Source organism: Tursiops truncatus, chromosome 16 (genome assembly GCF_011762595.2).
Source record: "Tursiops truncatus isolate mTurTru1 chromosome 16, mTurTru1.mat.Y, whole genome shotgun sequence".
NCBI classification, from domain to species: Eukaryota; Metazoa; Chordata; class Mammalia; order Artiodactyla; family Delphinidae; genus Tursiops; species Tursiops truncatus.
Genome location: NC_047049.1, coordinates 7,573,915 through 7,588,518, shown reverse-complemented (window position 1 = coordinate 7,588,518; position 14,604 = coordinate 7,573,915). Strand labels below are relative to the sequence as shown.

Genomic DNA, 14,604 nt, shown 5'->3' with positions numbered 1-14,604 from the left:
CCATCGGCAGAAATACCTGCTCAACCATAAAGAGCAATATTTTCCAGCACCACCAAGACAACTCCTTAAAGATAACATTCCCGCTTTTTTTTTGGCGGCGGTGGGGGGGCGGTTGGGGGGCGGGGAGCAGCACACCACTCAGCACGCGGGATCTTAGTTCCCGACCAGGGATGGAACCCATGCCCCATGCAGTGGAAGGGCAGAGCCTTAATCACTGGACCGCCAGGGAAGTCCTGCATTCCTTCCTAATCTTGTAAGGGGCCAAGATGACCCATGACCCACTACTTGACAGATCCTGTAAGCTGTCAATAATACATCATCTAGCGTACAGCCCTCTCAAAAAACTTATGTAGAACTGTTTTGACTTTTTTTTTTTTTTTTTTTGGCTGTGTTTTGGTCTTCATTGCTGCACGCCAGCTTTCTCTAGTTGCAGAGAGCGGGGGCTACTCTTCGTTGTGGTGTGTGGGCTTCTCATTGCGGTGGCTTCTCTTGTTGCAGAGCACGGGCTCTAGACGCTCAGGCTTCAGTAGTTGTGGCATGCGGGCTCAGTAGCTGTGGCTTGCGGGCTCTTGAGCGCAGACTCAGTAGTTGTGGCGCACGGGCTTAGTTGCTCCGCCGCATGTGGGATCTTCCTGGACCAGGACTCAAACCCGTGTCCCCTGCATTGGCAGGTGGATTCTTAACCACTGCGCCAACCATAAAGAGCAATATTTATGTCCCTGTTTTGACTTCTAACAGGCGGCGAAACAGTTCTCAGAGCTTCCTCAATTTGGCCCGAATAAAATTTTCCGTTTCTTTCTTAGATAGACTGATTAATTTTTTCATCAAAAAGAGAATGACATAAACTTGTGACTACTGACATAGAAAAGCATCCAAAATACTGTTCGGGTAAAAACAAACAAACTGAAACAATACCATGCATAACAAGGATACTTTAATAAAAATGGTAAATACTAGTATACACATGGGGAAAAAGCAGTTATTTTGAAAGCGGAAAAGGTAGTACTAAAAGGGACTTTTTATAATTTGTTTTTCTAGAGATTACCAAAGAAACCAAAATGTTCTTAGAAAACACATGAAATAAATCAGGTAAGAACATTCTCAGAGGGCTTTAAAATGTGAGGTAATTGATAACACCGCAGTAATCACACACTGGTCCCAGCGCAGACATTTTAAATATGAGCTTTATTTTAAATTTAAAGAAACACTGAAAATAAACACTTTTTACAAATTATATCAAACACTTAAAACATAAAACATAATCTAGGAATGTTAAACAATAATTCTTTTTTTTTGTAACAATAATTCTTAATTCAAAGTAATGACATTCATAGAATACATCTTGGTGCTAGCCAATATGGAGTTTACTTAAATCTAGTATTTTTTATAAGCTTAACCATTAATCCTTCCTAAAATACAATGACTATGACTCAACTTTATGAGGTTAAGCTAATCTTCTATGCAATACTCTCCTATAACTTTTTCAAATACAATTTATACCAGCGAGGAAATTATTAAAACATATATAAATTATGCTGAGGGGCTTGATTAAAAGGCTGTCTATATAGAGAGATGCATCTCACCTTAGAAAGCGCGCATGCGCACACACACCCACACCCCCACTCTTAATCGAAAATAAGATGCCAGGACATTCTCTTAGTTATATTACACAGCAAACTGCACGTTTATGAATGTCATTCTATTATGTATGAACTGAAAAACATATATTTTTTTAAAAGCCCTTAACATGGGGGAGTGGAATATGTGCAGAAACTCAGTTTTATGAACTGCCTGTCTCCAGCTGGCTCCCAGGCACCACTGAAAACTGTCACCCTCAGAAAGACAAGATGGTCTTGTTAATGATTTCCACGGCTTCCAGAATCTCATCCTCCTTGATCACAAGTGGAGGTGCAAACCTGATGATATCACCGTGGGTTGGCTTGGCCAGAAGTCCATTATCTCGAAGTCGCAGGCACACCTTCCAAGCATCATAATCTAAAGAAAAACCGTCAAACTTGTATGCTGATCCAAGATAAACGTTTAAACATTCCCTTGCAGCGTGCATGGGCCAGGGCAGCCTGGCAAAACAGAATTCCCAGGACCTAACTCAAGATACGCAGCTCTGAGTTGCAAGCTTGCTTTGTTCTTACCCTTAAAAATGAAGTTATTTTTCAGCAGTGGTTTGAATGGTATGATTAGACATGGTTTTTGTTAGTTTTTCGTAAGTGAAAAAGACCTAGCAAAAAACTTACATGCTTAGGCAGATGTAATTAATTACACAAGGAGCCAATACAAAAAGAACTGGGATATGATACAGATAACTAACTGGCACAGAATAAGCAATACTCAAAACGTAGTGAACACTACACATTCCTAACCTGGATTTGCTTCCTGAGCTGGCACAACTAGACGCTCATCATTTTCACTCTCATGACCCTCAACCCTGGCTGCCTCGGAATCACCGAAAGGGTCGCGGCCAATGTATAGGCCCCACTCCAGACCCATCAAATCCGTATCTCTGCAGCGAGGCTAGGCTTGGATTAATTGTTAAAAAGCTCCCCGGGTGATTCTAAAATGCACTCAAGGTTAAAATCACTGTTTTAAAAGGAAGGGATAGGGCAGGAAAATCCAGCAAGGAACGCTTAAGGATTAGAAATGATGTGTTAGACACTAAACACTCAGTTACGTGGCAGCGGGGGTTGTTTTTATTATCAACATCATCATCATCATTCCTGTTATCACTACTGCTCCTACTACCTCTACTGATATGCAAAGTATGAAAGTGAGTGAGGAAAGGAGAGCGAAGAGGAAATGGGACTACAGAGTGCTCTGTGCAGACTTCCTAACAGAAAATAAACTGAAATCTCCAAGTACTGCATAAATAACCTAAGGCAGAATAACAAATGACTTAAAGAAATGAAAACAGGTGAAATTAGTTATATGTGCCTTCATGTAGGAAAGAGCTATATATATATATATTTTTTTTTGCGGTACGCGGGCCTCTCACTGCTGTGGCCTCTCCCGTTGCGGAGCACAGGCTCTGGACGCGCAAGCTCAGCGGCCATGGCTCACGGGCCCAGCCGCTCCGCGGCATGTGGGATCCTCCCGGACCGGGGCACGAACCCGTGTCCCCTGAATCGGCAGGCGGACTCTCAACCACTGCGCCACCAGGGGAGCCCGGAAAGAGCTATATTTTTAAGACCATTAACATAAATCAGGTAATAAGAGTATTAGGCAGAGCCTAAAAGACTTGGTCAATAGGAGGCCAGTCAACAGTTTCAAACAGAGGAAACCAACGACCAGATAAAATAGCAAACGTGTTCTGAGCTCTTCCTATAACAGTAATATCTTGTAAAATATTTTGTCTCCGTACCTTTGGTTTCTCTAATAACAATAGCATTTAATAATCCTTTTCCTCTTACAGCCGTTACAATATCAGAAGGTAGCTTCATGAGCTCATTTCTCAAGATGATACCCATTTTCTCTGCATTTTCAGCAAGGTTTTCTTCTTCCAAAACCTATGTTTGAAGAGAAATTACAGAAATATTAAGACTGCCTTTTCTTTTACATTGTTCTTTGGAGGGGAATGCGGACTGTAAGCACAGGAAGAACATGATCAGATACAGACCAGAATAACGTACCTTCCATTGCTACTTTCCAAAGCCTGTACCAGTCTGATTTCTAATCATCTAACATACGCTAGCTCAGACAGACTCTTGCTTTAGTCATAAACCCATAATCAATCTGATTCTGTGACAAAATAAGGATTAAAATTTGTTTAATGCAACTGATATATTTTCTTCTTAGGTGAATAAATCAATGGGACTAAATATACTTTAACTTTTTAACTGCAATAGAGTTCCCTTTGTTTTTTTCCCTAAAAAGTCCATCCTCAGAGATAATAATTTTATGCCTTTTGTAGGCACTTGAGGAGTAAGTCTAAAAGCATTCAAATCCACACTTTAACAACAACAAAAACAAAAAGCCACATGTGCGACGCCAGAGGCTTCACAGGCCAGGCCCGGTCACAGAGTGAGAGTTCGATGTGGACAGGCCAGGGCCTACGGGCCAAAAGCCCCAGGAGACTGCAAACTTGGGAAGCCCCTGGAGGATTCCCGTCTACTAGGCCAAGGTTAAATTACTTTTTGAGAATGCCTTGCCCCTAAACCCCTTCCTCTGCACTTCATGTTCTGTAATACTCGGCAATCTTATCACATTTCTTATCACACCAGTGAGCTCAAACCTAAAAGGCACTTCAACACTACCTCCAGGACTAGCTACTGTACAGCTGCAACCAGTTTTTACCTCCAGGGCCGCGATGGCCACTCGGCAGCCTAGTGGATTGCCACCATACGTTGAACCATGTTCCCCTGGTTTAATGGTCAGCATTATTTCATCATCACACAACACTGCGGATACCTGAAAGAGAGAGACTTCAGCGCTGACCAAGTCTTTTCTCAGATGAACTCTTCTTATTCTTACCAGGAACACAAATATTTATGAAGCTGATACTAAATTTGACATAAACTTTCAACCAACAAGTGCTACACATCTGCCGCCTTAACTAGCAGTGACACGCTGAGTGGTGCCCTAGCACGTTCCAAGCACATCAGGCACACTGCAACGGCACAGAAGAGCACTTCGGAACCGAAAGCTACTTCTGCAGTGATGTAATTTAGAATTCTTCCCACTCTCGAGGTGAAATGCTTTGTTTAACTGTTTAGAAAACAATGTTCTGCGCTATATATTCAGAGCCCTTTAGTCCATACCAATTGTTGGCTCTGAATAGCAAACCCAAGAAAAGAATTACAGTTAAACATTAATTTTTCCAATCTCTACATTAATTGGTCGGTCATGGTTTTAAACAATTAGTAATACTATGTCTCAGAACTATGGGAAAAAAGCATAAAGGTCTACAGGAGTACTTATGGGATAAAATGTTTCCATCCAAAACAAATGCAGCAGAGCAAATTCCAAGGCACACTCAATTCTTCAGTTAAAATAACTAAGTGGGTCACCCCATGGAACTCTGAAATGTTTTTATTACACGTATTCCAGGTGGCCTACATAGATATAGATATAGATATAGATATAGATATAGATATAGATATAGATACAGATATAGATACAGATATAGATATAGATATAGATACAGATATCACTAAGTTAAACCAAACCATCAGAAAGGCACTACTGTCACAGTCGGCCAAGGTAAAAATATCTTAAGGATTCATGAGAATAGGGAAGAGAAAGAGAGGTTGAACATTGGACTTACAGGGTATAAACCGCCAGAAAGTGCCTTTCCTAGAAGGACCATATCAGGTCTGACATTTTCGTGATCAACAGCCAGCCATCTACCAGTTCTGGCCAATCCTGTCTGTACTTCATCAGCAATAAACAGAACCTATTGGAAAACAACAAAACAGCATTAATTATCGTTTTCATTTCCATAGGGAAATAGTGATCTTTATTTTACTCTTCCCTGCACAAATCTGTCATTCTGACATCCCCTCAGATTTGTGCAAACATTTTAATTACCCACACAACTTCAAGAGTGTCCTGTGAAAACCCTGTAGACACACAGTTATTTCTGTGTCAGGCCACTCAGTCCCCAGAGGCCCATTCTGCACTGTTCTACAAAGTGGTAAGGCACTTAGACAAAGGGTTTTGTGGGGGGTTTCTGAACATAACTACTGTCTGGGACTAAATTCCCTTGTTTATTCCACAACATTTATTAGTAAAGAGGGAGAGAGAGCTTAAATTCTGGAGCAAAGGGATACGACAGAGGGTTTGAGAAGGACCAGAGTACAGGCTGCCGGAGCAGAGAGGAAGGAACCGTGGTTAGCGCCCAGAAGTCTGCAGCTCTGCCAGGGCCCAGCCAGTAGAAAGTCAGCTTCTTTGCAGCCTGCTGCTAGAAAGTTCTATCACCACTAGAAAGTTCTGCAGTTCTCAGAATGAAGTCTCCCTCTAGTGGAGAGGTGATGTAATCTTTGCATTTATCCTTTCGGCCAAACCCTAAGAGAGGCAGGCAGGTGGGCAGGTGGGCAGGTGGCTGACCTGGTGCTGGGTGCAGAGCTCTCGCACGCCCACAAGGTAGCCTGGATCTGGAACAACAACGCCTGCTTCACCCTGAATTGGTTCCACCATGAACGCGGCAACGTTTGGGTCCTGAAGTGCACGCTACAAAAACAGCATGAAAATGTTTTTAGTAACTTCCTTTCAAACCTATTTGGAAATCTGAAATCACATAATGTGCATATTTTCCCGTTAAGAATAAGTGTGTAAATTAAGTTTTCACACTAACTTATATTCTGACTTCAAAGTGTAACTTTTCTGACTGACATTCAATTACCAAAAGCTCTAAATACCTCAGCTTTAAGCTACTCCATCCTTTATTTTCTAATATATACTTAAATGTACTGTAAATAAAAACGAATGAAGGACTTCCCTGGTGGCACAGTGGTTAAGAATCCACCTGCCAGTGCAGGGGACACTGCCAATGCAGGGTTCAAGCCCTGGTCCAGGAAGATCCCACATGCCGCGGAGCAATTAAGCCTGTGCGCCACAGCTACTGAGTCTGCACTCTAGAGCCCGTGAGCCACAACTACTGAGCCCGCGTGCCACAACTACTGAAGCCTGTGCACCTAGAGCCCGTGCTCCGCAACAAGAGAAGTCACTGCAATGAGAAGCCCACACACCGCAACGAAGAGTAGCCCCTGCTCACCACAACTAGAGAAAGCCTGCGCGCAGCAACGAAGACCCAACGCAGCCAAAAATAAATAAATAAATTCATAAAATTAAAAAAAAAAAATAATGAAAGTGGCATTTTAAAACGCCATTAAAGGGAATTCCCTGGTGGTCCAGGGGTTAAGACTCTTTGCTTCCACTGCAGGGGGGCACAGGTTTGATCCCTGGTCAGGGAAATAAGATCCCACAAGCCCCGCAGCCAAAAAACAAAAAAAATTAAATAGATACATTAAAAGTGTATCTTTTTACTTTACAATTCTTCCACTTCATAATTTTAAAAAGCTGGCTGAATGGCTGAAAACTGACTAATTTTGTCTATTAAAGTAATTAACAGGTAATACCCAAGTTAATACTTATGGAGGAGATAAATCTGAAGTGGTTAGTTGCTTGTCAGGATTAGACCACAGAACCTGGTTTCCCCATGTTGGAAACTTGGAAACTAACTGACCATTACAGAGAACAAGGGTGAATCTTGGCCTAACTTTAATACAACAGATTCTCAATACAATCATATATCTGTTTTTAATTCATACATTCAACAAATTTAAATTCTATTTACTATGAACTAAAGCACCACGATGCTAAATGAAGTACCTCAAGAGCAGGCAGATCATTATATGGAATGATTTCGAAACCCGGCATAAATGGTCCAAAACCATCGTAACTGGTTGGGTCTGTGGAACTGGAGATAGCAGACAATGTTCTACCCCAAAAGTTTCCAGCTAGAAAGAAGAAATAAAGTCATTATTTCAATCAAACCCCCCAATGTAATAAGCACTGTTCCCCCACAAATGCCCTAGGAAGCTTGATTTTCAAAAAAGCAAGGGTTTGCTTTAGAGAGCCTCCAGTGAGCTCATTGGTTTAAACAAAATCTGATAGTAAACACCCTGGTTCATATGACTGAGGTCTGGCCTTGCAGTTACTATTTTAGGCACTTCTCTACTGAGCCTCCGAAGTGTAATATATAGCCCCTAAGGATAGGTATTTGTCTTTTAATAATCCCAAGCCCTAACAAGTGAAGCATTCGATGCTTGTGTTTCTAGAGACGGTTTTTCTAGACACATTTATTATAGTGATATGAGAAAGAGACTACCCTTCATAGAGAATTAGCAGTTTTCCTTTTAAAAATCCAACACTACAGGCTAACTATTCAATAGAATGAATTTTAAATTTCATTTGGATAGAATATCCTCAAGCAGTTCGAACACTTTCAATTTGCCTTCCTTGCTGTTATAAGTTGTTATGTGCTAAAAGACATCTGCCTTTGTTCAGGAACAATTTTTACCCATTAATTTATTTCATTAATAATTTGAGGACTGATTAATAATGTCAGGTACGGGGCTTCCCTGGTGGCGCAGTGGTTGGGAGTCCGCCTGCCAATGCAGGAGGCACAGGTTTGAGCCCTGGTCCGGGAGGGTCCCACATGCTGCGGAGCAACTGAGCCCATGCGCCACAACTGCTGAGCCTGCGCTCTGGAGCCCGCGAGCCACAACTGCTGAGCCCGTGTGCCACAACTACTGAAGCCCGTGTGCCCTATAGCCCGTGCTCTGCAACGAGAGAGGCCACCGCAATGAGAAGCCTGCGCACTGCAGTGAAGAGTAGCCCCCGCTCACCACAACTAGAGAAAGCCCACGCGCAACAACGAAGACCCATTGCAGCCAAAAATAAATATAATTAATTAATTAATTTTAAAAAATAATAATAATGTCAGGCATTGTTCTAGGTGTCAGGCATAGAATGATGATTGGCAAGTTCCCTGCCCTCAAGGAGCTTCTATGCTAATAGAGAAGAAACACCTCAACGTAAACTAGTGAAGCAAATACACAACATAATTTCAATGTGGTTAAACCCAAGGAAGAAAAGAAACAGTAGAATAAGAGAGGCTTGGAGGGTCTCCCACCTGTTGTGTTTTGTTTTTTTTTTTAATATCTTCCCACCACTTCTGCCAGCTGCAACTCAATTAACCCAGTACTGAATTATTCTAAGTTGGCTTCAAAGCATCCATAAATACCACCCTTGCAAAGCCTCTCTCAGCTACGAGTACTACGAATAATCCCCACTTGACTTGTCCGCAAGCAACAGCGTATTGATTTTGCCCAGACTTAAGACAAAACGCACACTAGACCATAAGCCTACTTGCTCTCCTGCATCGGCCTCAGGAGTCTCACGCCCCGCAGCTTACCCTGCAATATAAGGGACGTGCACTGGGGCCAGTCTTCTGTCTCCCCCCACTGACTCTGTCTCCCCCCACTGACTTACCAGCTTCTTTCAACACCTGGGTGAAACACCTTTGCACCCTGTGCTAATGTGAGAGAGACTGGACACAGTCTGTAAGAACGAAATCACCAGAAATGCCATTTTTGTTTGCAAGAGACGGTTTTGTTGTCCTACAACTAAGGTACAAGATTGCAAAATGGCAGACCACAGAGCTGTGCAGAGACTTCGGAAACAGGAATTTGTCACCCCCACCCCCAAACACCAGCTACAGCTGGCCATTAGATGAACTCTGGATTCTGTTATATTATGGGGTTTATAATTTAACTGCATGTGTCCACAAGGCAAAATATTTAATGATTTCAACCATCACAAAAATGAATCTTGACCATGTGCAGTGACAAACTTACCCATACTTTATGTTTTAAAAAATTAAAATCAGAGCTTTAAAAAAAAAGTCAGAACCTATCTATTGACCATCATTATCAAGATCCCCAAAGTCAGTCTATATGGATAATCTGGATTAACTGTTGGTCTCCCCAGTCAGGATTCAAGTCATTCCTCTCAACCATTCACAGAAATATCCCCAGGGCAACTCCAGCCCTCCTCTTCCAGCAGCTTCTAATGACATGATACGGTAATCCTCAAATACTAAGATTCAATCACCGGATCATACCTAAGACACGGTCCCACCTGAACACAATCCAACGTCAACAACCTCACAAAAAAGTGCTCCATCGGCAAGACCGTCTAATTAACCAGAAAACCGCTATGAAAAAAGTCAGATAAGCAGATGGGAAACAAGTCATATAGTCACTCATTTTAGGGAGGGAGGAGTAGGGAGTTATTTCGGAGAGAAAAATCCCACATATGAAGAAATACTTGGAAATAAACCTAAGAAAAGGAAATCCTTCCCTTTTTATGAAACATTCAACAATTAACATACGACACGTGAGGCAAACACATCTGAACTATTTCATCAGTAAATTAAAATGGTAACTGATACTGTACATTTCGATCACAGCAGTTAATGGTGAATCTCACATACCTGCAAAAACAATCTTTGCTTTGTATTTCGGGATCCCCTTCACAGTATATCCCCATCTACGAGCAAGTTTGCAAGCAGTCTCTCCAGCCTCCACTCCTACCAAAAGAGAACATCTCTCAGTTTTAAAAGATGTTTTAAACTATCAGAAAATTATAAGATTTTCTCAGCTATTTAACAAAAAAAAAAAAAGGAAGTATTTTACCTGTATTCATAGGAAGAACTTTGTGGTAGTTGAAAAGTTTAGTAACATACTCTTCGTATTCACCGAGCACGTTATTGTAGAAGGCCCTGGATGTTAAGGTCAATTTGTCCGCCTGACTTTTCAAAGCATTCACAATCTTTGGATGACAATGCCCTTGGTTGACAGCACTGTAGGCACTCAGAAAGTCAAAATATTTTCTGCCTTCTAAATCCCATACATAAATACCTAAAATATATAAGGAAAATAACTCTAGAAAAAATCACCACATTACATAAAGTTCAAAGACTAAGACTGCTAGCCAGGGACTTCCCTGGATGTCCAGTGGTTAAGACTCTGCACTTCCACTGCAGGGGGCACGGGTTAGATTCCTGGTCTGGGAACGAAAAAAAAAAAAAAAAAAGACTAAGACTGCTAGCCAGCCCTCTGAATACCTACATATGAACCTTTAGTTAACACAGAATTGTGGTTAAGGCATGTTTTAGCTCAAGCATAATAAACCTTGGTTTATAAGGAATTATATTTTATCTGTCCAGCTTCAAATTACACATTTAACAAAAACAGCATAACAATGAACTCCCCTGGTGGCACAGTGGTTAAGACTCCGAGCTCCCAATGCAGGGGGCCAGGGCTCAATCCCTGGTCAGGGAACTTGATCCCACACGCATGCCACAATTAAGAGTTCCCATGCCACAACTAAATAAGCCCGTGAGCTGCAACTAAGGAGCCTGCCTGCCGCAACAAAGACCCAGCGCAACCAAATAAATTAATTAAATAAATAAATATAAAAACAAAAAAAAACCCGCATAACAAGAAGAGATTTTATTAACTCTGGAGTGAAACCTTTATTCCTGGAAAACTGGAACCTTGATTCCTGGAAAACTGAAGTTTGGAATTTAAAGCTGGAATTTAAAGGAAGAAGTTATGCATAACATAAAAATCAACTGGTTGACTGTAAAAACCAACAGAATGGGAAAAAATATTTCCAAACCATATATCTATCTAATAAGGATCTAGTAACCAGAGCTCCTACAACTCAACAAGACATACAACCCAATTAAAAAATGGGCAAAGAACTGGAATGGACATTTCTCCAAAGAAGATATACAAATGACCAACAAGCACATGAAAAGATGCTGAATATCATTAGTCATTCGAGAAATGCAAACCAAAACCACAATGATAGCATTTTACGCCCACTAGGATGGTTATTTTCTTAAAAAGGAAAACGAGAATTGACAAGGATGTGGAGAAATTGAAACTCTCATATATCACTAGCTGGAATGTAAATGGTGCAAGAGCTGCTGAAAACAGCTTGGTGGTTCCTCAACAAGTTAAACATAAACTACCATATGACCCAGCAATCCCACTCCTAGGAAGAAGGGGAAGAAAAAAGAAGTGGAAAACAGGTGTTCAAACAGAAATGTGTACACCAATGCTCACAGCAGCAATATTCGAAATAGCCAAAAGGTGGAAATAACCCAAACTTTCATCAACTGATGAATGGACAAACATGTGGCGTATCCATAAAATGAATAAATTCAACCATAAATAGCAATGAAGTACTAACGCATGCTACAACATGGATAAACCTTGAAAACATTGTGCTAAGTGAAAGAAGCCAGACACAAGAGGTCACATGTTGTCTGATTCCATTCATATGAAATATCCAGAACAGGCAAATCTGTAGAAACAGAGAATGGGTTAGTAGCTGCCAGGTTCTAGGGGAAGGAAGGAATAGGGAGTGACTGTTTAATGTGTATGGGGCTTCCTTTTGGGATAATAAAAAAACTTCCAGAACGAGCTAGAGGTGATAGTTGTACAACATTGTACATGTACTTAATGCCACTGAACTGCATGGTTAAAATGGCAAATTTTATGTCATGTACATTTTACAACAATTTTTTTAAGTTGATCATAGATATTAAAATGTATTAGGGGCTTAACACCTAATTTTTACCATGTACCTAACATACTGTGGTAGGTGCTTTTGTCCCTTATCTCATCAAAAAACCCCTATGAGTGTTACCATCCCTATAGTACAGAGTAGATGCTTAGATTATAACTAGCCCCAGCTGGCACACATGCAACCAGGACTCGAACCCAGGCAGTCAGAGTCTAGAGTGCACTCTGCTGCTGTAAGTAAAGAATACTTTTGCAAACCAAACCGCTTCCAATTTTGTAATATATAAACCTAGATTTTCATTTGTTCAGAAGGAGCTTTATCTACACTACAGTACTGGTCCCAAATAAAAAATACAGGCAAATGATTAAAATGTTTAATACTCTTATGCACCATCTTCTGGCCAAAAGCTAAGTAATAAACTTTGGCTTTATTTGGCTATGGCTGTTATTTCAAAATGTGGATTAAATCACCATTTGGCAACAATCAGTAATCATTTATTCAGGTAAGAATCATTAATGGATGCTAAAAGTGGGAGCAAAAATTTGATGAGTAACAGGATATTTGCAGTCTCAAATCATGTCTCCACAAGACATTTAAAAGGGAAAAATAGAACTTTACAATGGAGAAGCCTGGCAGACACTATCTTACCAGTTAACCCCAAATTGAGGTTTATACGAAAAATTATTGGCCTGTACTCTTCAAAAATACCAAGGTCAAGAAGACAAAGACTGAGGAATGGTTCTGGATTAGACTAAACAGACCTGAAAACTGAATGCAACCCATGAGCTGAGATTTTCTTTTGCTACTCAGGACACAAGTGAAATGCAGATCAGAGCTGTAGATTAGAGAATAGTGCTGTGCCAATGTTAATTTCCTGATTTTGATACTTACACTTTGTTATGTAAGAAAAAGTCCTTGTATTTCAGGAAAGGCACACTAAGTATTTAGGGATAAGGAGGCATCATGTCTGCAACTTCCTCTCAAACAAGTTCAAGAAAAAAAATGTATTGTGTATGTGGGTCTGGAGAGAAAAAGAAGATTAAGCAAATGTGGTAAAACGGTTAGCGCTTGGGAAATCTGGGTGAAGAGTAAAAGAAAAATTTAGATACTACTGTTGCAGCCTTTTTTTTTTTTTTTTTTTTGCGTTATGTGGGCCTCTCACTGTTGTGGCCTCTCCCGTTGCGGAGCACAGGCTCCGGACACGCAGGCTCAGCGGCCATAGCTCACGGGCCCAGCCGCTCTGCGGCATGTGGGATCCTCCTGGACCGGGGCATGAACCCGTGTCCCCTGCATCGGCAGGCGGACTCTCAACCATTGCGCCACCAGGGAAGCCCCTGTTGCAGCTTTTAAGTTTAAAATTATGCCAAAATAAAAGTTAAAGGAAAAAATGACAGCAATATTACAGTACTTTATTTATGTATCGTACATTCCCTCCTGGCAAGGTCCATCACGACTTTGTAGTCCCCACAGTACCTAACACAGCAAGCAACAGACACTCAAAAATGTTGAATTAATCATATCTGCAATATAGAAATTAAATGCATCTGGAAAAATGTATAGTGAGAAAATATAAAAGCAACTTTTACAAAAATGTAAAGCAAGTAAAAGGGGTGGGGGTGGGAAGGGTTGGAACATACCTTTCCCTCTCTCCAGGGCTACAGGTAAAGGGTGGTAGTTGTGGGCACCATATTTAGATTCCCGTTCAAAAATGTAATCAGAGGATGGAGGGCCTTGGACTGTTTTTTTAGTTGCAACAGATGTAGCAGAAGCCACTGAAGAATGAAATCCACGAAGGACAGCAACAGTCTGCAAACGTGCTAGTTTGGAAAACATGATGTTCTTCAAGCAGGAATATCACCAACCTGTCCAAAGAAAAGAGAAGGCGTAGAGAATAAGAACCTTCCCAGAGCAGACAAATGTCAACTCATGAACTATATGTTCAACATTTACCAAAGAATCAGAAAAATAAAGAGAGAACTAAGGTGATAACTGTAAATGGAAAGTAACCTTTAAAAATTGTATTTAGGGCTTCCCTGGTGGCACAGTGGTTGAGAGTCTGCCTGCCAATGCAGGGGACATGGGTTCGTGCCCCGGTCTGGGAGGATCCCACATGCCGCGGAGCGGCTGGGCCCGTGAGCCATGACCGCCGAGCCTGCGCGTCCGGAGCCTGTGCTCCGCAACGGGAGAGGCCACAACGGTGAGAGGCCCGCGTACCGGAAAAAAAAAAATTGTATTTAAATTTTTAATTAAAAAACTAACACAAAATGAAAAAACAAAAAAGTGAACTAAGACAACCTCTGCCTTTGGGGAGCTTGAAGGCCAACAAAGGGAACAAGTATATGAACATTGACATTTAAACCCCAACAAGTGGGATGTGCACAAAGTGCTCCGGGCTAGAAGTCTAAGAGAACAGCAAGAAGAATAAAAAGCAGAAGGGCTTTTACTTTTCACGAACACCCTTCAGTACCACCTGACGGTCTCTGAGGCAGT

The 14,604-nt window shown here is 41.2% G+C and overlaps 1 protein-coding gene across 1 annotated transcript in view; it reads right to left on the bottom strand.

The window, feature by feature from the left end:
* Positions 1-1,166: 1,166 nt before the first annotated feature.
* The window catches only part of OAT (ornithine aminotransferase), a 14,767-nt gene continuing 1,329 nt past the window's right edge, over positions 1,167-14,604 (bottom strand). Inside the window, exons 2-10 of the mRNA XM_019940203.3 lie at positions 13,752-13,976; positions 10,212-10,436; positions 10,010-10,105; positions 7,342-7,469; positions 6,058-6,180; positions 5,276-5,404; positions 4,306-4,419; positions 3,374-3,518; positions 1,167-1,995 (exon numbers count right to left, since the gene is read on the bottom strand). Coding sequence (XP_019795762.1) covers positions 1,835-1,995; positions 3,374-3,518; positions 4,306-4,419; positions 5,276-5,404; positions 6,058-6,180; positions 7,342-7,469; positions 10,010-10,105; positions 10,212-10,436; positions 13,752-13,947 — 1,317 coding nt within the window. The 5' untranslated portion in view covers positions 13,948-13,976 and the 3' untranslated portion in view covers positions 1,167-1,834. The remainder of the gene's footprint in view (positions 1,996-3,373; positions 3,519-4,305; positions 4,420-5,275; positions 5,405-6,057; positions 6,181-7,341; positions 7,470-10,009; positions 10,106-10,211; positions 10,437-13,751; positions 13,977-14,604) is intronic.